General features: G+C 44.9%; 1 protein-coding gene across 1 annotated transcript in view; it reads right to left on the reverse strand.

The window, feature by feature from the left end:
* The window catches only part of ATP13A1 (ATPase 13A1), a 39,811-nt gene that overhangs the window by 12,659 nt on the left and 3,509 nt on the right, over positions 1-23,643 (reverse strand). The window contains exons 3-16 of the mRNA XM_083185041.1: positions 22,481-22,671; positions 18,301-18,373; positions 17,760-17,915; positions 16,776-16,845; positions 15,917-16,023; positions 13,497-13,626; positions 11,213-11,268; positions 10,153-10,279; positions 8,514-8,651; positions 8,314-8,434; positions 8,035-8,192; positions 7,509-7,684; positions 1,783-1,893; positions 1,057-1,182 (exon numbers count right to left, since the gene is read on the reverse strand). Coding sequence (XP_083041167.1) covers positions 1,057-1,182; positions 1,783-1,893; positions 7,509-7,684; positions 8,035-8,192; positions 8,314-8,434; positions 8,514-8,651; positions 10,153-10,279; positions 11,213-11,268; positions 13,497-13,626; positions 15,917-16,023; positions 16,776-16,845; positions 17,760-17,915; positions 18,301-18,373; positions 22,481-22,671 — 1,740 coding nt within the window. The remainder of the gene's footprint in view (positions 1-1,056; positions 1,183-1,782; positions 1,894-7,508; positions 7,685-8,034; positions 8,193-8,313; positions 8,435-8,513; positions 8,652-10,152; positions 10,280-11,212; positions 11,269-13,496; positions 13,627-15,916; positions 16,024-16,775; positions 16,846-17,759; positions 17,916-18,300; positions 18,374-22,480; positions 22,672-23,643) is intronic.

Genomic DNA, 23,643 nt, shown 5'->3' on the forward strand with positions numbered 1-23,643 from the left:
ACACAGAGGTGAAAAATGTCCTAATACTTAAAAAGTGATAAAGTCTGCAGTGAGCCAAAAAGCCCCTAACTGCCTTTTACGAGTTGTGTTTGAAAAATGACAGGAGCTTGTTGGATGGTACTTTATCACTCTCTACTCTATCACTTCCCAAGGTTTAGTACATCTGATACAGGGTCCCAAGCAGAAAAGTCATGCCCTTTTTAATCATGGACAAACACAGGACTCCTCAATGCTAAAGTGCAACCACACGAGTTATAGAGGAAAAAGACTCTAAACGATTACAGATCCTCATGACTATGAAGCCAAACACAAGGCTTGTGGGGACACAGCTGTGTCATAAGGGTTCTCTTTCCTGAGCGGTCTTTCAGAAAGCTGGGGCTAAAAAGCCTGAAAATGCAGCATGACACCAATGTCCCATTCACTGAGCAAAATACCCCAGATAGATTGAGATCTAACTAACTACCTAGGCTGCAGTAAGGGGCCCTATTCCGCTGCCCCACCCTCCCTCCTGGGTATACTTATTTTTTTAGGCCCAGCACCATTTTCCCAGAGATATCTTTGGGAAGATTTTGGTACCAGCACATTGAAAGCAAATGCTCTGTGATCTGTAGTACACAAGCGCCATCTTCCCAAAAACCATTAGAAAGATGGTACTGGCCAAGGAGTTATCGGCATCCAGCAAGCTAGGTAGGAAGTGGGTGCCCTCCCGTGCCCCCCCTACTATTATTTTTAGGTGATGTGAACATGGCCCTATTTTAGGTCACACTCCTTACTGTGGCCCGGAATGGCTCTCTACTGCCCTGCATATGCCCTTAGAATAGCACCCCCTGCATAATACCATTACAATAACAGTATTACCTGCTGACAGTGAATGAAGCAGTTGAAGCACAGACTCATTACCTAGCTGCAGAGCAAACACAACCTGTTCATCCCAGACTGTCCACTGTATTGACTAAGTGAAAATCATGGGACATTGCTCATATAAAGAGATATGTACAGTGGTAATCTACAACATTTGCTGCCCATAGAAACAAAGACACTTCACAAGTCTCTTACGTGATGAGATGCATTCTGGATCTCTTTTATAACCGATTTAGAGTCCGCTTTGAGCGGACAGGAGACCACGATGAAGCCTGCAAACTTCAAGTCATACTCCAGCGTTTCCCGTTTGATTTCACGGATCTAAGAGAAGAGATTCAAAATGAATATTAAAAAGACAACTTAAATAGGAACAGAACCACTAGAAAACTGGAGTCACGGCAAGCTCTCAGATAGGAGAAGAATGCGGGCTTCTTTATATGTGACATTCAGATAAGGTCCCATACATTACTGCTGTCATGTTATGTTGTTGACGTAACAGGTCTTAAAAGGGGGACAAAAACAAAAACCATAGCCAGCTGACAATCTCTCAGTATTATCTGGTCACAAAGACATGAATATTGGGGAAATGCCTGGAGTAACGGCCCATACACACTGGGCGACTTTGAGCTGAAAGCAGCTCAGTTTTTTTCATTTGAGCAGCTTTCAGTTTCAAAGCCACCCAGCATGTACGGGCCAGCAAAGAGCGCCGATGCGCGCCCCCGAATCATCACCGGCGGCCAACGTTCATCTGCTCGCTTTACCAGCAGACTCAATGGCTTTCCATAGCCTTATGCTATGGAAAGCCATTCAAAGTGGCGAAAAACCGCTGGGCTGGGGGAGCAGATCGCTCCATGTGTATGGACCTGAACAAAAAGGAACGAGATCGGTCTAGCATAATAGCAATCCAGCCTTTTGCAGTACCTGCTGATGGGAGAGATGTCCAAGTTCTTTGTACCCCAGGGCAAGGATTCTGGCTCCTTCTCTAGAGATCTCTGTGTGTACTTGGTTATAGTACTCTGGACAATAAGAGAACTGAAAATCACAAAAACATTACTTACATTGTAAAGATACTATAACATAACTATTTCTAGAACATCAGTATAATCCACGGTTAGCAAAGGAATCTCACTGTGTGTACACACCATGATGGTGTGTACACACGGTGGGATTCCTTTGCTCTTCGACTAAAGGTGCCCACACACTAGAACGATTTTTGGGCCGACTGGCTGATGTCCACCGATAATCGGTCGAAAATCGGGCGATGCGCGCTCCCGTGGATCTTTAGCTGAATCTTCTGATCTTACGTGCTGCACAAAAGATCAGAAGATTCAACAAAAGATCCATAGGAACGCACACGGGATCTTAAGAAAAATCTTTAGTAAAGATGTGCGCTTGCCTGAAATCTTTTGTCCAGGACGGAAAAAAGATTTCAAGGCTAATTTATGCGCACATCTTACGATCGCAGATCTTTCTAGTGTGTGGGCACCTTTAAGATTCCATTGCTATGCAATTTTTGCTATCTCTGTATGATTTACATACAATTCATGGTATCTACATTCGATTTGCTATACGGTCTATTTGGCTTTTTTATTTCAGCTGAACGGGAGCGGGCATCTGCATCAAATCGGGATAGAAAGCTTAAAAACATGTTCTATCTCCATTCGATGTCTATGCGATCCCGATTTTGACTATATAGTCAAAATCGAATGTCAAATTGTATTGAGTGTACACAACATCAGTGCCAGAATGGGAAGACCAGTTAGGAGACTATTGCAATATCAATGTGGGATATAATGAGTTCATGGATAAGAGATTTAGTAGTGTCTTGTGTAAGACAGGGTCATATTTTGGATATGTTTTTTAGATACATGTAACATGATTTGAAGACAGATTGAATGTGGGGAACAAAGGACAGTTCAAAGTCCAGGATGACCCTTAGGGCAGTATTCAATGTCAAATATTCTCCGTGCATGGCGAGAGATTTTTTCTCTCGCCATGCACTCTCCGTGTTCCGGAGCCTCCTGCTCCCCCTATTCAACGTGTTAAAGACTCGCCGCCACTCGCGGCGAGTCTTAACCCCTGCAGCGGACGAGCGTCTGCGGCAGGGAGCTGTCAGGGAGCCGGGGGACGTAGCAGCCAAGAGAGATTAAAGTCTCTCTTGGCTGCTGCAGGGGATATGGGGTGGGGAGCAGGGCTCCCCTGGACCCAGGCAGCACAGGCTGCCCTCCCTATAGCCAGCGGGGGACCCAGTATTCACTGTACCCGAACGTGCATCGGGTGCAGTGAATATATGAATATCTAATGAGCGGCTCGAGCGCTCCGGCCCCCTGCTGGCTGCACTGTGTAAAAAAAAAAAAAAAATGTAAAAAAATATTTTTTTTTAAATTAAATATATATATTCATGTGCTATAGGCACATGAATAAAAATAACATGGCCCTTCACAGAAAAAAAAAACCTGATTTTTTGACACCAAAATTAAAAAAAACACCCTTTTAGTTTAAAAGTTCACATTCCTGCTCTCCATCAAAAGATGGAGAATTTCTACACGGAGAGAGACGGCGAGAATCACTTAGAAAGACGGAGAATATTTCACATTGAATAGGGTGGCTCGCCTTTGGAGAAAAAAAACCTCTCTCCACCGCGTGAAAAGCACAAACTCTCCAGAAATCACAGCGAATTTTTCTCATTGAATACTGCCCTATGACAATGAGCTTGTGGGGGTAGGTTAGATAGTGGTTTTGTCCACAGTTATGGAGATAGCAGGATGGTAACTGTTCTTGGCTGGTGGGAACATAATTAATTCCATTTTGAAAATATTGAGTTGGCAGAGAGACATTCAGAGACTCTGCCCAAAACCACTGGTGACAACACTGGGGTTACATAGTAGGTAAGGCTGAAAAAAGACTTGCATCCATCTGGTTATGCTGTATATTATGTTATACTAATTTAAAGACTGATTTGTTACTTAGATATAACCCTGGATGTTTTTGGCCAATAAATGATTGTCCAACCTTATTTTGAACGTATTTATTGTGGTCGCTGATACAACTTCACCAGGAAGAGAGTTCCAGAGTTTGACAGTTCTAACCGTAAATCATTTTTTCCTGCCCGCTGAAGAAAATCTTTTTTCTTCTTGTCTATACTCATGCCCCCTGGTACTATTTTCCATTCTAGAAGAAAAAAGGGGGTACTTGTGAGTTATCTGGGCGTCCGATTTTTTGATTGTATGCCTTAAGTTAAGGCATACAATCAGATGCGATGCGATATCGCATCGCATCGCATGCGACCATCGGATGCGATGACCCGATTTTTCCATAGGAATCAATGTTAAAATGGACTGAGTCCATTTTAACATGGAATTCAATGGGAAAAAGGGGTCCTTTTCATACCCCTACTATCCAAGTGGGCATGGAGTTGGATATAAACCTGTGGCGAGCGTAGCGAGCCACCGAGCCCGAAGCGTGGCGAGCGAAGCGAGCCCCGCGAGGGGACGGTATTCCGTGTCCCCTCGCGGGGCTCGCTACGCTCGCCACGCTTCGGGCTCGGTGGCTCGCTACGCTCGCCACAGGTTTATATCCAACTCCATGCCCACTTGGATAGTAGGGGTATGAAAAGGACCCCTTTTTCCCATTGAATTCCATGTTAAAATGGACTCAGACCATTTTAACATTGATTCCTATGGAAAAATCGTGTCATCGCATCGCATCGCATCCGATGGTCGCATGCGATGCGATGTCCCGATTTAAAAATCGGACGCCCGGATAACTCACAAGTACCAAAAAGGGATTTAGACCGTAACTTGTGTTGGCCCCTAATATATTTATACATGTTGAGCATATCCCCCCTTAGACGTCTCTTTTCTAATGTAAATAGTCCCAACTTACTTAGTCTTTCCTCATAGGTTAAATTCTCCAATCCCCTAACAAGCTTTGTTGCTCTTCTTTGTATTTTTTCTAATTCAGCGATATCCTTCTTGTAGTGTGGCGCCCAGAACTGTACTCCATATTCGAGGTGCGGTCTAACCAATGCCTTGTACAGGGGCATAATCACTTTTGGGTCCCTAGTTTCCATACCCCTTTTGATGCATGCTAGAATTTTTTTTTTTTTTTTTGCTGCTACGTTACAATGGGCGCTACACCCCAACTTGGGGTCTATTAGGACTCCAAGATCCTTTTCTGAATTACCTAGTACCTCACCACAAAGGGTATAACTTGCACACTGGTTGTGTCTCCCCAGGTGCATGACCTTACATTTATTTCCGTTGAACTTCATTTTCCACTTGTCGCCCTGGGTTGATAGATAGATTTGAGTATCGTCTGCATACAAGTGATACTGAAATCCAAAAGAGCTGATTAGTTTGCCAAGAGATTAGGTATAGATTGGGAAAAGCAGAGGACCAAAAACTGAGCCTTGCGGAACTTTGATTGACAGAGGTAGTGAAGAGGAGGTAGAGTCAGAGAAGCGAACACTGAAAGAGCGATCACATAAGTAAGATGAGAACCAGGAACGGGTTGTATCATTAAGACCTAGGGAGTGTAGTGTTTGTATGTATGAGAAGAGTGTGAACAATAGTGTCAAAAGCAGCAGAAAGATCTAGAAGAATAAGTAGTGAGTAATGGCCTTTGGACTTAGCAGTGACCAGATCATTCACCACTTTTAGTCAGTGCTATCTCAGTGAAGTGCTGCGAACGAAAGCCTGACTGAAGTGAGTCTAATAGGGTGTGAGAGTTCAGAAAGTGTGTAAGGTGAGTGTAGGCAAGTTGGTCCTGTAGCTTTGAGAGGCAAGGGAGCTGAGAGAAAGGACGGTAGTTAGAAAGAAAGTTAGGGTCAGAATTTTTTTCAGAATGGGAGTAATCACTGCATGTTTGAACAGAGAAGGAAAAGCACCAGTAGCAAGAGAGAGATTCCAGATTTTAGTTATGGTTGGGATAAGCACAGTAGAGTTTTTATGACTTGTGTAGGTATAGGATCAAGAGGAGAGGTAGTAGAGGAGGGGGATAAGAAGAGTGTGGATACTTCCTTTTCACGTGTGGGCTCAAAATTAAGAGAAAGTGCCAGAGGGTTCAGGTGGGGATGTAGGTAAGTTAGAGGCTGTGGAAGAGCATACCATTTCACCTCGGAGGTTATCAATCTTGTCTTTAAAGTAGGAGGCAAGTTCTTGTGCACTGATGATAACCAGTGGGGATGTCTCCAACCATGATAAATGTGTTTATTCAGGGTTGGTGGCATGAGAAGAGATGAGAGATTGGATGTTTGTTTGTTTGGCAGTGTCCAAAGCTTTGCAGTAGGAGCAGTAGAAAGTCTTATTTGTGAGGAAATCACTTAGATTACGAGATTTACACCAATGACGTTCTACTTTACATGACTGATTTCGTAGTTGTCTTGTTATTTTGGAGCGTGGTATTTCATGCCCTACCATCCACTAGGGCGTGGAAGGAAAAAATAATAGTGTGCTGAGCGCAGTAAGGTACCGTGCCTGAAGCAAGGAAAGTGCAGTGAGCCATGCGAGGGAATGTGGTGGACTGATACGGTGTCCGTGACGATGTCCGGGCCAAAAAAAGTGAAAAACACATGTCAACCTTTTGACCTTCTCAATATCAAACCAATGCTTGTGTCAACCTTCAGTGGACCTAATGATCTTCTCACCGGCCTCGCTCAATCCCAACTAGCTCCTCTCCAATCTGTCCTCAATGCTGCAGCCAGGCTTATCTTCCTCTCCCGCCGCTCTAACTCTGCTACTCCCCTTCAACAAAATCTGCACTGGCTTCCATTCCCCTACAGAATCCTCTTCAAACACCTCACACTCACATACAGGGCCATCTCTAATTCCATTGCTCCATATATCTCTAACCTCATCTCCATTCATACACCCTCCCGCCCTCTACGGTCAGCTGACGACTGTCGTCTCTCCTCCACCCTGATCACTGCTTCCCATGCTAGAGTACAGGACTTTGCCCGTGCTGCACCCCTTCAGTGGAACGCACTCCCTCGCTCCATTAGACTCTCCCCGACCTTGCAAAGCTTCAAACGGGCACTGAAAACTCACCTATTCATCAAAGCGTACCCTTCCACTGCATAAACCAGCTGATTCTCCGACCCCTTGCCTGTTTACATCCTGCTATCTAACCACCACCCCCTCGCTTGCACCTCTTGTAATCTGTCTGTCTCCCCCTTCCTACTAGATTGTAAGCTCCTCCGAGTAGGGCCCTCTTCCCTCCTGTTGTCAAAGCCAACTTCTCTTCACATTTCACTCACAGCTCTCCTTTACTCCAACACTCAGTGACCATCTTCATACTCATCTCCATCATTGGCCTCAAGCCTCTAGTTGTATGTTGATTGGGTCCTCACTACTTACATTTAAGCTGTAATGTGTATTGAACTGTGGTGCTCTTTATTTGTACTGTATTTTTGTTATTTATTCAATGTTATGCCAAGTTTTGTCTCCCTGTATTGTTTCTTTGTACGGCGCTGCGGAACACTTGTGGCGCCTTATAAATAAAATAATAATAATAATCCAAACCCAGTTCAGATACAAAGATAGATGTGCAGTACACAACCTGAACATAAGAGCCATGCATAGAAATCATCTAAGCTTAGGCAATTGGTGCATCTACTTAGAGAGATGGATTAAAGTGTACTCACTCACCATCTTCTGCAGAGTCTCAGGAGCTCCTTTGACAGTGGCCACACAACACAGATCGGTGGACCCCGGGCGCTCATAGGATGCTAGGACAGACATACGCTTGAGGGAGCTGGCAAAATGAAATCGGTGATGGATTTTCAAGCCCTGGGTTTTGATACTTCGAGGAAATACTTTCTCATCTGTTGGGCAAAAGTGTGGTGATTATTTTCCATGTGTTAGCATGTAATAATTATCTTGATATACCAGGGATGGGGAACCTTTGGCCCTCCAGCTGTTGTTGAACTCCATATCCCAGCATGCTCGGCTACAGATTTGCTTTTTGGCCATGTTAAAACTGTTGCAGAACATGCTGGTATGTGAAGTTCAACAGCTGGAGGAGCAAAAGTGTCCCAATCCCTGCCTTATACGCACATGGCCACACCAAAAAAAAAAAAAACACAACGTTAAGAGATTCTGCACAAAGGTCACACCTCTACCCCAAACTTGCACAAAGCCTGTCAACAGGACAAAACCTACAAGGAAGTCTCACCTTTGGTTAAGGCCCAGTCCACAGCAGTAAGCATGGCCTTCTCTAGTGGATCTCCAACCAGTGTCCCATCATCCAGCTGGACTAGAGAGTGACAAGTAGCCACCACTCTGTGTGTGTCAATGGGAATGTCAGAGATGGGAGTTACATCCTTTCCATCTCTACAAGGTGAAAAGCCAACAAATAGTGATAATTATTCCAATGTCATTAGCGCATGTTTAATAAACATTGGAAAAAAAGCCTACGGTGACCTTTTGTCACACACAAATAGCAATGACTTACTTGAGTCCGGCCACACCGCGCACTACAAAGCTGTCACTGGTTAATGTTCCAGTCTTGTCAAAGCAGCATATTTCAACCTTGCCAGCAAAGGGGATCCGGAATGGTTCAGTACAGTACACATCTAAAATATCATGTGGTTCAGTAAACCCAAGTACACGAAGCAGCAAACAACAAGATATAACTCAGAGGTATGCACTCACAGAGTTTGGCTAAAGCGATCAGTGAAGTGTTGACTGCTAGGGAGAGCTCAATGGGGAGCTCCGGAGGTACGACGGAAGTCAGGATCAGCGTGCATTCCAAGAACAGCTTGTACCGGTTCCTACTCAGATCTTTTGTGCCTAAAATCAGAGTCCAATCACAGTGATAATGTGAGCCATAACCACAAATCTAATCGGGCCCATACATCTGTGGTGTATCTGAGCAATCCACCGATCCACTGACCATCGTACTGGGGGATCAGGCATATTAAAACATGCTTAATATCCCTGATCCACCAATGGATCGCTGATCAAAGCCTCCGGTCGGCAGAACGGTGGTGCTGGCAGGTCGAGGGATCAAGCCTGCAGATGTATGTGGTCTTACAGCGGTCTCCTATTATGAACGCTAAACATTGGATGCGAAAAACTCCTGTTTTCCAAGTTTGTGCACCTGCATCACTGATTGTGTACATCTTATTTGTACAACAGACAACTCTACTTCTCCCTACTGCACTTCCCCGCACAGCACTACCACCGGCAGCTCAGCACTTAGCTATAAAGCCAGCAGTAACAATAATGACAACATCTGAGAGAGCTTCCCCTCGTGCTTTGAAGGCCTCCTAACAATTTCTGTTGAACTGAGCTAGTACTATATATAGGGGAATGGGTCATTAGGTCGACCACAGAAGGCTGACTTAGGTTGACACATGAAATAGGTCGACAGCATAAGGTTGACATTGGAAAGGTCCACAATTAAAAAGTCAACGTGAGTTTATTCACTTTTTTTGTCCCGAATATCGACATAGTCAACATGGACACCGTCAAATTGTACCGGCCGTGCTCGGCACACTATTCTATTCTCCCTTCACCCCATAATGGATGGTAGGTCATGAAATACCACCTGTCGGCACAAAAGTGAAAAACCCACGTTGACCTACTGACTGTTGACCTTCCCCATGTCTACCTAATACTTGTGTCGACCTAATGACCCTGTAGACCTGAACCCATGTCGAGCTTCTGAGGGTTCCACCCAAGGCCTGTCTACCTTCAGTTGTCGACCTAATGCTTGTGTCAACCTTCTAACCATGTCATTTCAAACTATTTCCTGTATCGACCCAATATGTGTGGATCTAATGGCCTTCTACGCTATACACACACACACACACACACACACACACAGCACTAAAATACACAAAATAACCACATTACAATCAATTGATGAAGTTGGAAGCCCCCTAAATAGTTTAAGTAGAACAGTTTATATCCAGCGCTTGGTGCAATACACTGACTGCATTTGTAGCACTCACTGCTGAGTCGCAGAGTTACATATTATAGATGATAAGTTTGCGAGCAGGGCCTTCCTACTGTACCTCTATGTTGGTTTGTTTCTGACCAGTTTGTTTAAATCACTGTTGTTTCCAATTGTAAAGCACAATGGAATAAGCTGTGCTATATAAGAAACTGTAAATAATAATATGCCTGTCATTTCTTATATCAATTTACTGTAAAAAGGGTAAGAAAAAAAATCTAAAATGTGGACATCACCTTTAAACTATTTAAAAGGTCATGTCAAAGGCCAGTGCGAAGTTAGTGCTAAAAAAAAAAAACTTGTTGAGTAACTTATTGTGACTCCTATAGTTACCTTCTATCCAGACATATGCCGCAGCAGCAATGGCGAACACCAAAAGGAAGAGGATGAAGATGAAGGTTTCCAGATTGTTAGCAGTCACACGTTTCACCCCAAACAGAATAGTTCGCAAAAGTTTTCCCTATTCAATTAACAAAAAATAAACAAAATTAAAACTCAAAAAACAATGAGCCAATACAATGACTTGGAAATATAACCCTAAGAAACGTCTGTAATAAACTACTTCTGCCATTGACCTGACAGGTTCCGGATGACTGACGGTCGGACTCACAGGAGGGAGAATAAAATCTGTGGCAAGTGAAGAGAGCCTCTGAGCCCGCAGCGTGGCAAATGTAGCAAGCCTGCAAGGGGCTTCTTTGCACGCGCCCCCCTGTAGGATCACCGGCAGTTGGGATTCCGGCGTCAGGATACGGATCGTCAGGATCTCCCGTCAGACCGCCATACCATGCCCTGACCTGACATCAGGGGGCTTGTTGCAATTCTTAAGAATTGTCACTATATCAACTGCTGATGCCGCTGTCCTTGTTGACGATAATACTGCATTAAACCCATGCCAGCTTTGGGTACAATGGGGCAGATGTATTAAGCTTTAACAAGAGATAAATCCAAGGGTGATAAGGAGAGATAAACGTCCAGCCAATCACCTGCTAACTGCCATGTTACAGCCTGTGTTTGAAAAAAGTCAGTAAGGAGCTGATTGGCTGGACGTTTATCTCTCCTTATCATCCTTGCATTTATCTCTTGTTAAGGCTTAATACATCTGCCCCAATAACACCAACGCATGGTGCATTAGGCATGTCGGGTCTGGGCTCAATAGTAATGTGACAGAGCAAGCTATCATTTATTTATCGTATTGCTCTTCGTCGGGATGTTCCTCCTATCAGAGCCCATGTCCCAGCTAAAGAGATTTATAAATGGGGCATACAACGTTCATAGGGTAATTGTGCACATATATAAAGAAGATAGAATGAGCCACACTGTTTATTATACAGGATTCCCAATGAATGCATAAAACCATATTTAAACAATTATCATGAGATAAGGTATGCCTCACCTGAGACGTATTGAATCCTGTTCTCAAGACATAGGCCACACATCCATTATCAAGAGCTGGGAAGGAAAAGTAAATGAATTATTAAGGACAATAAAGTTGAACTCTTTAACCCCTTCACGACATATGACGTATATATACGTCATATGGCCGTTGCGGGGGAATCAAGCCAGCTCACGGAGTGAGCTGGCTTGAAAGAGAGCAGGTAATGGCTGTATATTACAGCCAGGTCCCTGCTCTCACGGCCACGAGCGGCGAGTTCGCCGATCGTGGCCGTTTAACCCTTTAAGCACCGCGGGCAAAGCGCCCGCAGTGCTTAAATAGCTGATCGGAGGGGGGGCGCCCCCCTCCGGCGCCGATCGGGGCCCCCCGCAGCGAGATCGGAGGGTGCCGATCGGTTGCCATGGTAGCCAGGGGTCTAATGTAGACCCCTGTGCTGGCCGTATATGCATACCTATTACATCCTGCCTCAGGCAGGATGTAATAGGAAGTGCATAAAATCACTACGTTCAGCCATAGAGCTCTATGGCTGAACCTAGTACAGGCGATCGCGCCCCCTAGTGGTCAAGTACACTAGGGGGCCTTGTAGTAAAAGTAAAAAAAAAAAAAAAAATAAAGTTTAAAAATAAAAAAAATAAAAAAAAATATTAAAAGTTCAAATCACCCCCCTTTCCCCATTTCCCAAATAAAAATAAAAAAAAATAAAAAAAATAAACATATTTGGTATCGCCGCGTTCCTAAAAGTCCGATCTATTAAAATATAACATTAGTTATCCCGCACGGTTAAAGGCGTAAACGGAAAATAATCCCCAACGCCAAAACTACGTTTTTTGGTCGCATCGCGTACCCAAAAAAAAATAACTAAAAGAGATCAGAAAGTCGCCCATATCCCATAATGGTATTAATTAAAAAGTACACTTCAGCCCGCAAAAAATGAGCCCTCACCCAGGTCCGTAGGTGGAAAAATAAAAAAGTTATAAGCCGCAGAACATGGCGACGCAACGCAAATTAGAAAAAACGTAAAAGTTGCGATTTTTTTTTTTAGTGGTAAAACATAACGAAAACTATATAAGTTTGGTATCGCCAGAATCGTAACGACCCATAGAATAAAGATAACCCATCATTTTAAACGAACTATGAACTCCAAAAAAACCGTAACCAGCGCAAAATTGTGCAATGGCGGTTTTTTTTTTTTTTACCCCACATTGAATTATTTCCTGATTCCCCAGAATATTATACGGTATAGTAAATGGTACCATTACAAAGTACAACTTGTCCCGCAAAAAAAAAGCCCTCATGTGTCTATATAGCCGGAAAATTAAAAAAGTTACGCTTATTTGAACGCAAGGAGGAAAAAAAAAAAAAAAATTACCTTAAAAGGCAATGTCGTGAAGGGGTTAAAAATCTCTTATACCCCCTTTCACAACACAAATGCCGCATCGCACCTGGGATATGGACATGGGTCCGTTCCGGGAGCGATCCACCATTTGCTGTGTTTAGCTGCTCACGTCATCTGGGGGTAGGGCAGCGGCACGTCAGGCGAATGACGCTGTTGCCTCACTCGACCCCAGGTTAACCTATTCACTGCCCAGCAACCCGGGACTGACCTAGGAACCCCGGGCCAAATTGCCAAAATTCTAAATGTCCCTCTCACACCGCACGCAGATCTGGCAACAACTCAGGTTATGTGTACAGTGTAAAAGGGGTATTATGAATTGAAACATTTAGAAAAAAAGAGGTTAAATTAGAAGCTTTGCCACCATTGGACATACAACCATAAAAAAAATAAAAATACATTTTGCTCTGATGTATATCGGACAGTGTTTATTGCAGAAACAAGATGTTTTTTTTTTTTTCACAAAATGACGTACAAAAAGCAGCATGAAAGTGCATCATTGAACACAGAGGATTTGGGATTTAACCCCTTCAGTGGTAATCCTGACAATTTTCTGGGCTGTGTTTCAGTGCTCAGACTGGCAAACCCGGAACATTCTCTAGGTTACCACTGCTTAGAGCCAGCTGATCGCTGAAATCAGCTTGTTGATCCAGGCTGTGTGACTATGCGATGCGCCATCACACCGGGTTGCCGGGGGGCAGGGGCTGATACACAGTTCAGCGGCGCTGCCCGGACCCGGGGACACAGCAGTGGGCTTAAGTTTTAGGGAGCGCTCCCCAAGAAAAACACTCGCCCAGTGGGGAGTGCTTCATAATAAAAAATAAAAAAAACACTGAAGAGGTTAAAATCAATAACTTTGTGTGTCTCCAGCTTGCCGCCAAAGATACTCACGTTTTAGGCCGCTGGTTGCCTTCTGAGGAGGAGTGTGCTGCACCACTTTTGTGCCCCCAAAAATGACATGCAGTCTGGAGTCAGCATTTAAATCTAGAACATGTTCAGGAGCCAAATCTTCAATAGGTTCCTGCAGAGTCAATTAACAAAACACGGTCACATTAATAGAGCAATGAATCCATCATAGGAGGTTTACATACTAAGATGGGATAGTGTTCATTCTAGCACCGTGCACCTTTCAAAATCCAGGCAGTGTCGCTGTCTCCTTTGGTGCTCCTATTACAGTCTGGTTAGTATTGAGATACATCCCACAATGTGATAGAGACACCACAGCAGAGAGCGACACCCCATGTAGGAAAAAGGAACTGCACAGGTATTGGAAGGTGCAGGATGAGCACTAAGGGAGTTCTATTGAAGATAGCATGTTGCTATGGGCAACTAATCAGATTGTATTATCTTCTAGATGGTGTTAAATAAATAAGTCGATTCTGATTGGTTGCCTATAGCAAAATCCCATATTCAACAGAACCCCCATCAAATACCCCATTCACACCAAGAAGCAAATTAGAGGGTTAAACTACTCTTTACCAAAGTCAGCAACCTGGGATTTAAGACCCGGGTTGACCATTTCACACCGAAGAAAAACCTGGGTTATTCAGCAAATTACCTGGTTGAAAAGCTTTAACTCTGTAATTTCCTGCTCGGTGTCAATGAGGGTCAGACTGCACCCAACAAAATGGCCCAGCACTCAAAAATGTCAGGTAATTGCCAGGTCGCCGGGGCATGAAAGTGGTATTAGTAACTACGGGCCTTATTCTAGCTCACTATTTCTGACAAAATCCTTCTTAGATGGACAAAACCATGTGCACTGCAGGTGGGGCAGATGTAAAATGTGCAGAGAGAATTAGATTTGGGTGAGTTATTTTGTTTCTGTGCAGGGTAAATACTGCCTGCTTTATTTTTACACTGCAATATAGATCTCACTTTGAAGTAAAACCCCACCCAAATCTAATTCTCTCTGCACATGTTACATCTGCCCCACCTGCAGTGCACATGGTTTTGTCCATCTAAGAAGGATTTTGTCAGAAAGAGTGAACTAGAATAAGGCCAAAAAACCCTTAGTGTGTATACAATAAGAAGCGAGACCAGGGCACTGACACCCAGCAGCTTTTATGTACATGACCAATAACTATCATCTATATTTCTGTCTAGTGTCCGTTTGTCTCTGAAACACTTACATCTGTTGGCAGCGAGAGAAACTACATCTTTCTCTCTCACACATGCACAAACACAGAGGCAATCACAAGGCAGCAGACCAGCTTTTGAAGCATTTGCTTTGAGCGGGCTTACTAGTAGTTATATATTTTTGCAGCAGCCAAACAAAATTGTGCACGTCTGAGGTCCTGTGAAGTGTGGCTCCATTGCCTCGCTAACTCGTGTGGTCAAGAACTCTGCTTGAAATCGGAGTTCATGTACATCAATCTATTCTTATTTTTACAAGTTGTTTATAATGGTTTTATTTTACAAAGAATATGTTGTCAAAAATGTATAAACAATAAAAAATAACGGTACTTGTGTAGTATCACGGCTCCCATCGCATGCCATATGTAGTGGCATGAGATGGCATGCGATTTTTGCAGTTTTTAAGCATTTTAGTAAAAAAATTGCATGCAATTTTTAACAGAAATGCATCCAAATGCATTGAAATTAGTATCAAACATGTTCAATGGCAACCAAATGTCATTTTTCAGGCTGTACCACCCCCACTATGAACGTGAACCCGAAGCGTGGCGAGCGCAGCGAGCCCGCGAGGGGCGGCGGTACGCGTCCTACGACCTTTTCATACCCCCACTATCCACGTCGGAGTGGAGTTGAGAATAGAAAGTGTGGTGAGCGCAGCGAGCCACCGAGCCCAAAGCATGGCCAGCGCAGAGCCCCGCGAGGGGACGCGGACACCTGTGAAGCCTGCGAGGGGACGCGTATACCTGTGAAGGTATCCGTGTCCGCTCGCCACGCTTCGGGCTCGGTGGCTCGCTGCGCTCGCCACACTTTCTATTCTCAACTCCACGCCGACGTGGATAGTGGGGGCATGAAAAGGTCGTAGGACGTGTACCGCCACGCTTCGGGTTCGCGTTGATAGAGGGGGTGGTACAGCCTGAAAAATGACATTTGGGGGCCATTGAACATGTTTGATACTAATTTCAATGCATTTCTGTTAAAAATCGCATGCGATCGCATGCGATTTTTTTGCTATGCGATGGCCATCGTGGGAGCCGTGATGCTACACAAGTACCAAAAAGACTACCATGACAGACAAAATCAATTTACTGTACATTAATATGGTGCAAGCTCCTGAAGTAGCAAGGAGGAATGCTCACAAACCAATGTTCAGTACTGTGTAGTCACAGTGATGCCCTCACCTTCATCTGAGGCACAGACTCCCCAGTCAGCATCGCCTCATCCACAATACACCGCCCCCGGAGCAGAAGCACATCGCAAGGAACCAAGTTCTCATTGGCTGATCTTCCTAAAGTAGTAAAAACAAACTTTAATTGGGGCCAATTCAATTCAGCTGGATGTGGCGAGACTTTAGACAAGCAAAACTTTGATTCTTAGGACCATCCCAAAGTTTATATAACCAAATAATATGAACAGATCACTACTTTAACTAAAACATCCAAGACACAGGAAAGTTATGTCACCACCTATGGTATGCAGTATTTGAAAAACACTTTTCATACTAAGAACCATTATCACTTGGGGGTTTATTCTAGTTCATTCTTTCTGACAAAATCCTTCTTAGATGGACAAAACCATGTGCACTGCAGGGGGGCAGATGTAACATGTGCAGAGAGAATTTGATTTGGGTGAGTTATTTTGTTTCTGTGCAGGGAAAATACTGACTGCATGATTTTACACTTCAATATAGATCTCACTTTGAAGAAAAACCCCACCCAAATCTAATTCTCTCTGCACAAGTTACATCTGCCCCACCCGCAGTGCACATGGTTTTGTCCATCTAAGAAGGATTTTGTCAGAAAGAATGAACTAGAATAACCCCCGTGGTCTTTAACTATACTTTGACAATCATATTTCCATTGGAAATGAGATTTGTATTATGTGTATTGCCCCAAGACAATTCTATCGCCTTATTCTAGCTAGAGAAGGCAAACAGTCTCCCTCTGCTCTGCTCAGACAGGTACAGTGTATGTAACAGCCTTTGTATCCATAACTGGTGGGTGTCATGTGTACAGTAGAGTATAGGCAAAGTAAGCTTACCTATGGACACAATGTCTCCCGGTATGATTTCATCGCTGGAGACTGGCCTCCATTTTCGATTTCTGTACACCTTGTAAAACAAAGATTATTATTTAAAAAAAAGAAATGCTGTGAAATTGCAGTAAAGGAGATGAACTATGAATCTGGCGCATTCATGTTTGCAACAGTGTGAGCATAATCAATATATCTAGATTAATAAAAAAACCTTTGTCCAAATGACAGAAGAACGGCCACCTCTCACTTCTTCAACTAATACCCCTTTTCACAACCGCAAATACCCAGGTTTTTGCCTCTTTGACCTGGGTCCACGGTGGTGTAAATAATGGGGTAGCTGAAGAAAAAAAAAAAAACCATGGGTCTATTTTCCCAGGAATCCTATCCAGGGCGGAACCCGAGGAGGACACAGGTGGTGGGGCAGTGTAAACGGGTAATCTGGGTCATGCGACCCGGCTCCCGTTTACATCAATGGGGGAGCCCAACCTCACGATCGCAATGTCTTGCGGTCAGTATGGAGGTTGAGCAGGGAGCGCACACAGCCTCCACTGCTGTCTGCTGTACAGTGCAAAACGACCCATCTATTTTAAAGCTGGAAAAATCCCAGAAGCTTCACTTTACTGTGCTTTAAACTTTAGTGGGGACTAACCCTCCTACTTACCATACCGTAACTTACAGTATACATAAAAATCCTGTAATAAAGCTACATAACTGCCTTTTTTTTTTTTTTTTTTAAGTGCGGCTATAAAACCCATCATTCCTTGTAGGTCACAGTGTGAGGATGGTAAATCTCAGGCCTGCCACACTGCACATCACCAGCCAGAAAAGTTAAGACCCCCATACAAGGTACAATTGCTGGGTATGATGATGTGCACACTACCGTCACACATCTCATCGCACAGCTCAAAAAAATATGTGCTGTACAACCAAACTTCAGTTTTAAAAAGGAACAAAACCCCAGTGACATCAGAAACCGCAGAGTCCTCTCACCTGAATCATATAAGGTTTGTTCCCCATCTTCCTGATCTCAGACAGGTTCCTCATCTGCTGCTGGACCAGTGAAGCTTCAAACGCCACCAGCATAAAGAGTGTGAAAACGCTGTAATACCAGTACTCGTCCAGGCACCAGAGCCCAACACAGAACACCTGCCGGGAACAAGTGGGGATTCACACAAGGGCACTCTAGTTAGTAAACCTGGTTGGCAGATAATGTTCTACATGTAGATTTCCAATGTTCTGTAGAATATTGTATTGTGTCTGAGCTTTCTATGCAGTCCAGCAATCCAGAAAACATTAAGCGTGAAATGTACTAAGATGGGAGTTCTATTTCACATGGGATGTTGCTATGGCCAACCAATCAGAATCTAATCAATTAGTTAGCACCTTCTAGAAGAGAATAGATAGTATCAGATTGGTTGTTGATAGCGATGTCCAATCTAAAATAGAACTCCCACCTTAGCAAATGTCCCCTTAAAGGTTCAAACATATTTGAATAGCTCTTATCTAGGACAGGATTACTATTGTACTTTACCTGGAACACAAAGAAGGGGGCAATAGCCCTCTCTTTAAAGAGGTGGAAGAAATCTGGGACCACCATTTCAGCTCTGTTGAAAGAAACAAAACAATATATAGATCCGCCATGCAGAATATAAAACCGTAAAAAAAAAAAAAAACACAGGCCTGATCCCACGGCTGCTAATTTTCAGAGCCCTGCGATCAGGTATACTGCACCCAGTCAGTGTGAAATACCGCACTGTGCAAGCCTGTAAACTGGTACCGCGTGCGAAAATACCACAGGCCTGCTAAAGGCTGCAAATGCATTTGCAAGCCGCTCACATCTGCCGTGTGCAGTCTGTGGGTAGCCCAGGACTTACTCATCGGCTGCAATAGAAACAGGATGTTTGGGGCCAGAGTGGACGTTACAAGACTTTCCCGCAAACACCTGGCCGCACCCGCCTTTTCTCTGACACTCCCAGAAAACTACCAGTTACCATCCTAAACCACCGGCTTCCTGTCAATCACCTTAGGAATGGCCAGCGATTAATAAAGTAGCAGGACGGCCTCGCGCATGCATACTACAGGCGGTGGGCAGGCACAGTCTCTCAATAATTGTCTGTCCAGCTAATACCCCTTTTACACCAAGCCATAACCCAGGTTGGACCCAGGTCGGACCCAGGTCAGCATTGGTGTAAAAGGGGCCAACCCAGGTCCAGTGACACTGGTCTCATACCCAGGTCCTGACCAGGGTTGAACACTGGTTGGACCTGGGTCGTTGGTGGTGTAAATGGTCCCAACCCAGGTTTGGACATCCGGGTAGTGCTAAAAGGATACCAGAAGTGCTGGACGCCTTTCCACAGTGCGCTGCAGTGGCAAAAGACAGCAGCCAGGAAGGATACGGGCAGTGCACACAGAAATCATAATTGGATGCAGTATCATTTATATTCTTTTTTTTTGGGGGGGGGGGGGAAGAGAGCACATGTGAGATTCGGTCTGCTGCTGCAGGGGAAGGGGCTGAGGAGAGCACATGGGTGATGCTGCACTTTTATACCACTACGTATGTTTGAGCACTGAATAAAACTTTTTAAAAAATATTTTACAAAATAAACAAAACCAACATTTTTCAATGCTAACTTGTCATGTCTTTTAATTTTTATTTTAAATCATTGAGGGAAGGTTGGATGGCAGTTTATCTGTCCTAAAATGGACATTTTTAATGTCATCCATAGGGAAAAGTAGTGCTGACCCAGGTTAAGTGTAAAAGGCGCAGACCTGGGTCACAGTGCTGTGTAAATGGGGTATGAAGCTGGGTCCAACCCTGGAAATGCCCGTGTTTGAAGACCAGGGTCCGACCAGGGATTTTGGTGTAAAAGGGGTATAATTTGCAGCTTATGATCAGGTCTGAATTAGGCCCAGGAGTCCCTATTTAGCATGGAATATTACCGTTTCCTCGCTATTGCTACGGCCCCTACACACAGAGCAATGTAGGAGCATTTTCTAAGCGATCTAGTGAGATCGCTTAGAAAATGCCCTGAAATCACCTCATGTGTAGGCCCCATTAGCCTTGGAGAGTGATAAAGTGGAGAGATTAGTGTTCCCGCTATGCGTATTTTGCAGGGCGCGGCACCCTGCCCATTATTTTTACCACGCCCTACCCTATTCTGCATCCTTGCGCCGCCGATGATAGGCTGTGTACGGTGGAGGGGCAGGATGCGGCTTTCACTCTCATCAGAGGAGATCAGCACTGAGTGGCCTGTCAGCATGGCAGGGGGCTGGAAGAGCTGACAGCTGCTCTCTTTAGACGCGAGCAGCGTGTCAGCTCTTTCAGTCACATCCAGCTCCCCGCCACGCTGATAGGCCGCTCACCTCTACTGCGAGTGTCGTGTGAGCTCTTCCTGCCGCCCCCACCCTCACCCTGCAGTAAGTTATTGGAAGGGAATGCCTGCTCAGTGATAGGGAGGTGGGGGGGGGGGGGGGGGGGGGTGGGGGGGGGGAGTGAAATACCTGCTCCATGATATGGGGGGGAGGGGGGCTGCTCAGGGGGCAGCACCCTGCCCTAGAGTGAACACTAGAGATAAAGTACCAACCAATCCGCTCCAAACTGCCACATGCTGTTTAAAAATGGCAGTTTGCAGCTCATTTGTTGATACTTTAGCTCTTTCCACTTTAAAAAGGCTTAGTACATCTGCACCTAAATATATGACAGAGATAAAGAAAGAGAAAGAGCTTGGTTTTAAAAGTAGAACAAATATTGGAACATGAAAAAGGTGAAATGTTTATTTCTAGTTTGTGACTTTTACAACAATGGGAGTTAATTCAAACCTAATTGCATGGCTGCGATTGCATCAGCCGGGTGATTATGGAATCACTGCGCATGTGTACGGATAGCAGTATGCATTCGTGAGGCCATCCGGAGATTAAATCCTGCTATTTTTTGATCGCTGGCCGTTCCCAAGTTGATTGACGGAAGCCGGCATTTGGGGCTGGTAACCCGCCACTTTATGGGAGTGTCAGGAAAAACACAGACGTGCCTAGAAAAACACAGGCGTGCCCAAACATTTTCAGGGAGGGTGTGAGGTCAGCTCTGGCCTCTAACAGCCTGACTCGATTACAGCCGCCGAGCAGGTCCTGGGCTATGCACAGACTGCACATAGTGGAAAAATCATTTGATTGTGAGTTAAATTTGGATTTGCAGGCCTGCAATATTTTCTCATAGATTTCAGTCGTTCAAGGTGGCAATTACCTGATGGAAGGGCTGCAGCCCAGCGATCAGGTCTGAATAACCCCAAATGTCCATGTATTTATTAACTATTAGAACAGTATAGAACTACGCAATGCAGGTGCTATTATTTTTATTAGCAGTAGCATGGCAAAGCACGTAACAGCGCGCTAATACTGCGTGACCAGCCCAGCCTGGTATAGTCTAGTGCCGGCTGCAGCTTTTGCAGCACAAGCAGATTGGCGGTTACCTGCACAGTCTGAAGGCACTGATGGGGCTTACACTTATACAACCAAGAGGGTACATTGATTTAGGTTTTCTCTTTTAGTGAACAGGCAGCATCTCCATACATGTGTATGGTGTCACTGCACTTACGTGCCCCAAATCCGACACCCACAATGCAATGTGCTCGAAAGCAAAGGTACAAAGATGCTCAGTGATACGGTCGCTAGGTCGAAACATAAAATAGGTCGATATGGCTAAGCTCGACAGGGTCGACACAAGCATTAGGTCAACAGTCAAAAGGTCGACATGAGTTTCCTCCCCCCCCCCCCCCCCCCCCCCCCCCCCCCAAAACAGGCGGTATTTCATACCTTACAATGGACTAGGATGTGGAGGGAGAATATAATAGTGTGCCGAGCGGACGCGGTACACGGATATGGTGTCCATGTCGACTTGCGTCGAAATTCAGAACAAAAAAATGTGAAAAACTGTCGACTTTTGACTGTCGACCTTCCCATCGTCAACCTAATGCTTGTGTCGACCTTAGCCATGTTGACCTAATGTGTCGACATAAGCCCTGCCGACCTTTATGGTGTTGACCCTATGACTCATACCTGATGCTCATAAGTAAATGAGGGGTAGATTCATTACCTGGCAATCAGGGGAATATGCGCTATCCCTGTGCGTTATGGCAAGGGACAGCGCTTTCCCTGATCTATGACACCCGCTGAGCGTGTCTAACGTGCGGCAGGAGGCATATTTTGTACAGCGCATCTGCCTCCTGCCTAACGTATGAAAGGTCAGCACCGGTCGACTTCGACAGCTGCAGGCGGCGATGCCCTATGCCCACAGCAGGGACAGCGCTGTCCCTGCTGCTGGCCCTGAGCTGCGCTGGGGATCTCGCGTGAGTAGCGAGATCCCACACATGCACAGTGAGCCAGCCGGGAGAAAGGAGATGGCACATCAGTGTTAACTGATGCTCTGTGTCCAGGAGGGGACATCGCCGGAGGGGGGAGTTGGCGCTCCCCCGCTTCGGAGGACAAGATGTTAATACATCTTGTCGGTCTCCCCTCCTGCTTTGCCTCGCTAATGAGGCGAAGCAGGAAGTGTTATAGCAGTGCCTCGCCCTGAGGCTCTAAGTACCACAGTGTAACAGCAGTGTGCATGTAGTCTGACTGAGTATACTTTCTATATAAAATAGCACTGTAGAATAATAGTTGATCAAATCGGCAGATCCACTCGGTATGTACTAACGTGTACATAAACCACTTACTTGTTGATTCCATACTTCTTTTCAGCAGCTTTAATGTCCGATTCTTCTACATATCCTTTAGCACTCTGGTAATAAGACAGGGGACGCTCCACAGGAAACACCACAGGCAGAAAACATTTCTTCTCCCCAGAGTCATAACAATACTTGATTTTTTGGAATTCAAAGGAAAGCGTCTCTGTCCCATCTTCTCTCTAAATATCCAGCACAACCATGCGGAAATAAAGCAGATGTAAGAGTCAGACTTAAATGAGACCAAGAACAGCGCTCTAGATCAAGGATTAAAAAAAACACATTTGTTCCCTGAACTGACTGATGCATTAAGAAATGTACCAGAAGTCATAACGGCCTGCATCAATGGGATGCATCCAAAGATTATGGTAGCCATAATAAGCCTGAGCAAAGCAGCTGTCAACCCGACCTGTGATGTACTGAAGGATGACACTATCATCCAAAATGGTTGCCGGATGACACATGGACCGTTGGGATTCCAACGGTTGTTTCACCAACATCCGATTACTGACTGTGAGGAGCCCGACAGTTTGAATCCTGACTTACACAGGCTATTTTCCCTTGTGGGGGTCCATGACCCCCATAGAGGGAGAATAGAATAGGTGGCGAGCCAGCAAGGGGCTTCAATGCGCTCAACCCCTTTCGGGCTCCTGACATTGCAGAGTCACTCTTTTCTTTTTTGGGGAATATCTAGGGAAGCCAATCCTGAGGCATTTTTTCAATCCCGGGATTCAGGATTGAAAAATGCTCAATCTGGGAATTCCCGGGATTGGCTTTCCTAATAGAAAAACGCCCTGGCTGCCCCGCATTTACTTACATGCAGGTGCAGCTGGGTTGCCGGGTGGGTGGGTGGATGGATGGGTTGCCGTGTGGGTGGGTGGATGGGCGGTCAGCTTCAGGAGCCAGAAGCATGCGGTCTAATCCCGAAATCCCAGGATTGGAAACTCCAATCCTGGGATTGAAATCCCGGCCTTTTGGGGGCCAAATCCCGGGATCCCGCCGATCCCGAAATTGGCCACCCTAGGCATATCTTTATGCACATTGTAAGGCGCTGTAGAACCCTTGAAGTTCCATATAAAAGTTAAGGAAATATATCATCATCAATACATCAAGACCCAACTTCACATGTATGTTTTTAAATTGAGATATTCAGT

The sequence above is a fragment of the Crinia signifera genome, chromosome 4 (genome assembly GCF_055691185.1).
Source record: "Crinia signifera chromosome 4, ASM5569118v1, whole genome shotgun sequence".
Classification (NCBI taxonomy): domain Eukaryota; kingdom Metazoa; phylum Chordata; class Amphibia; order Anura; family Myobatrachidae; genus Crinia; species Crinia signifera.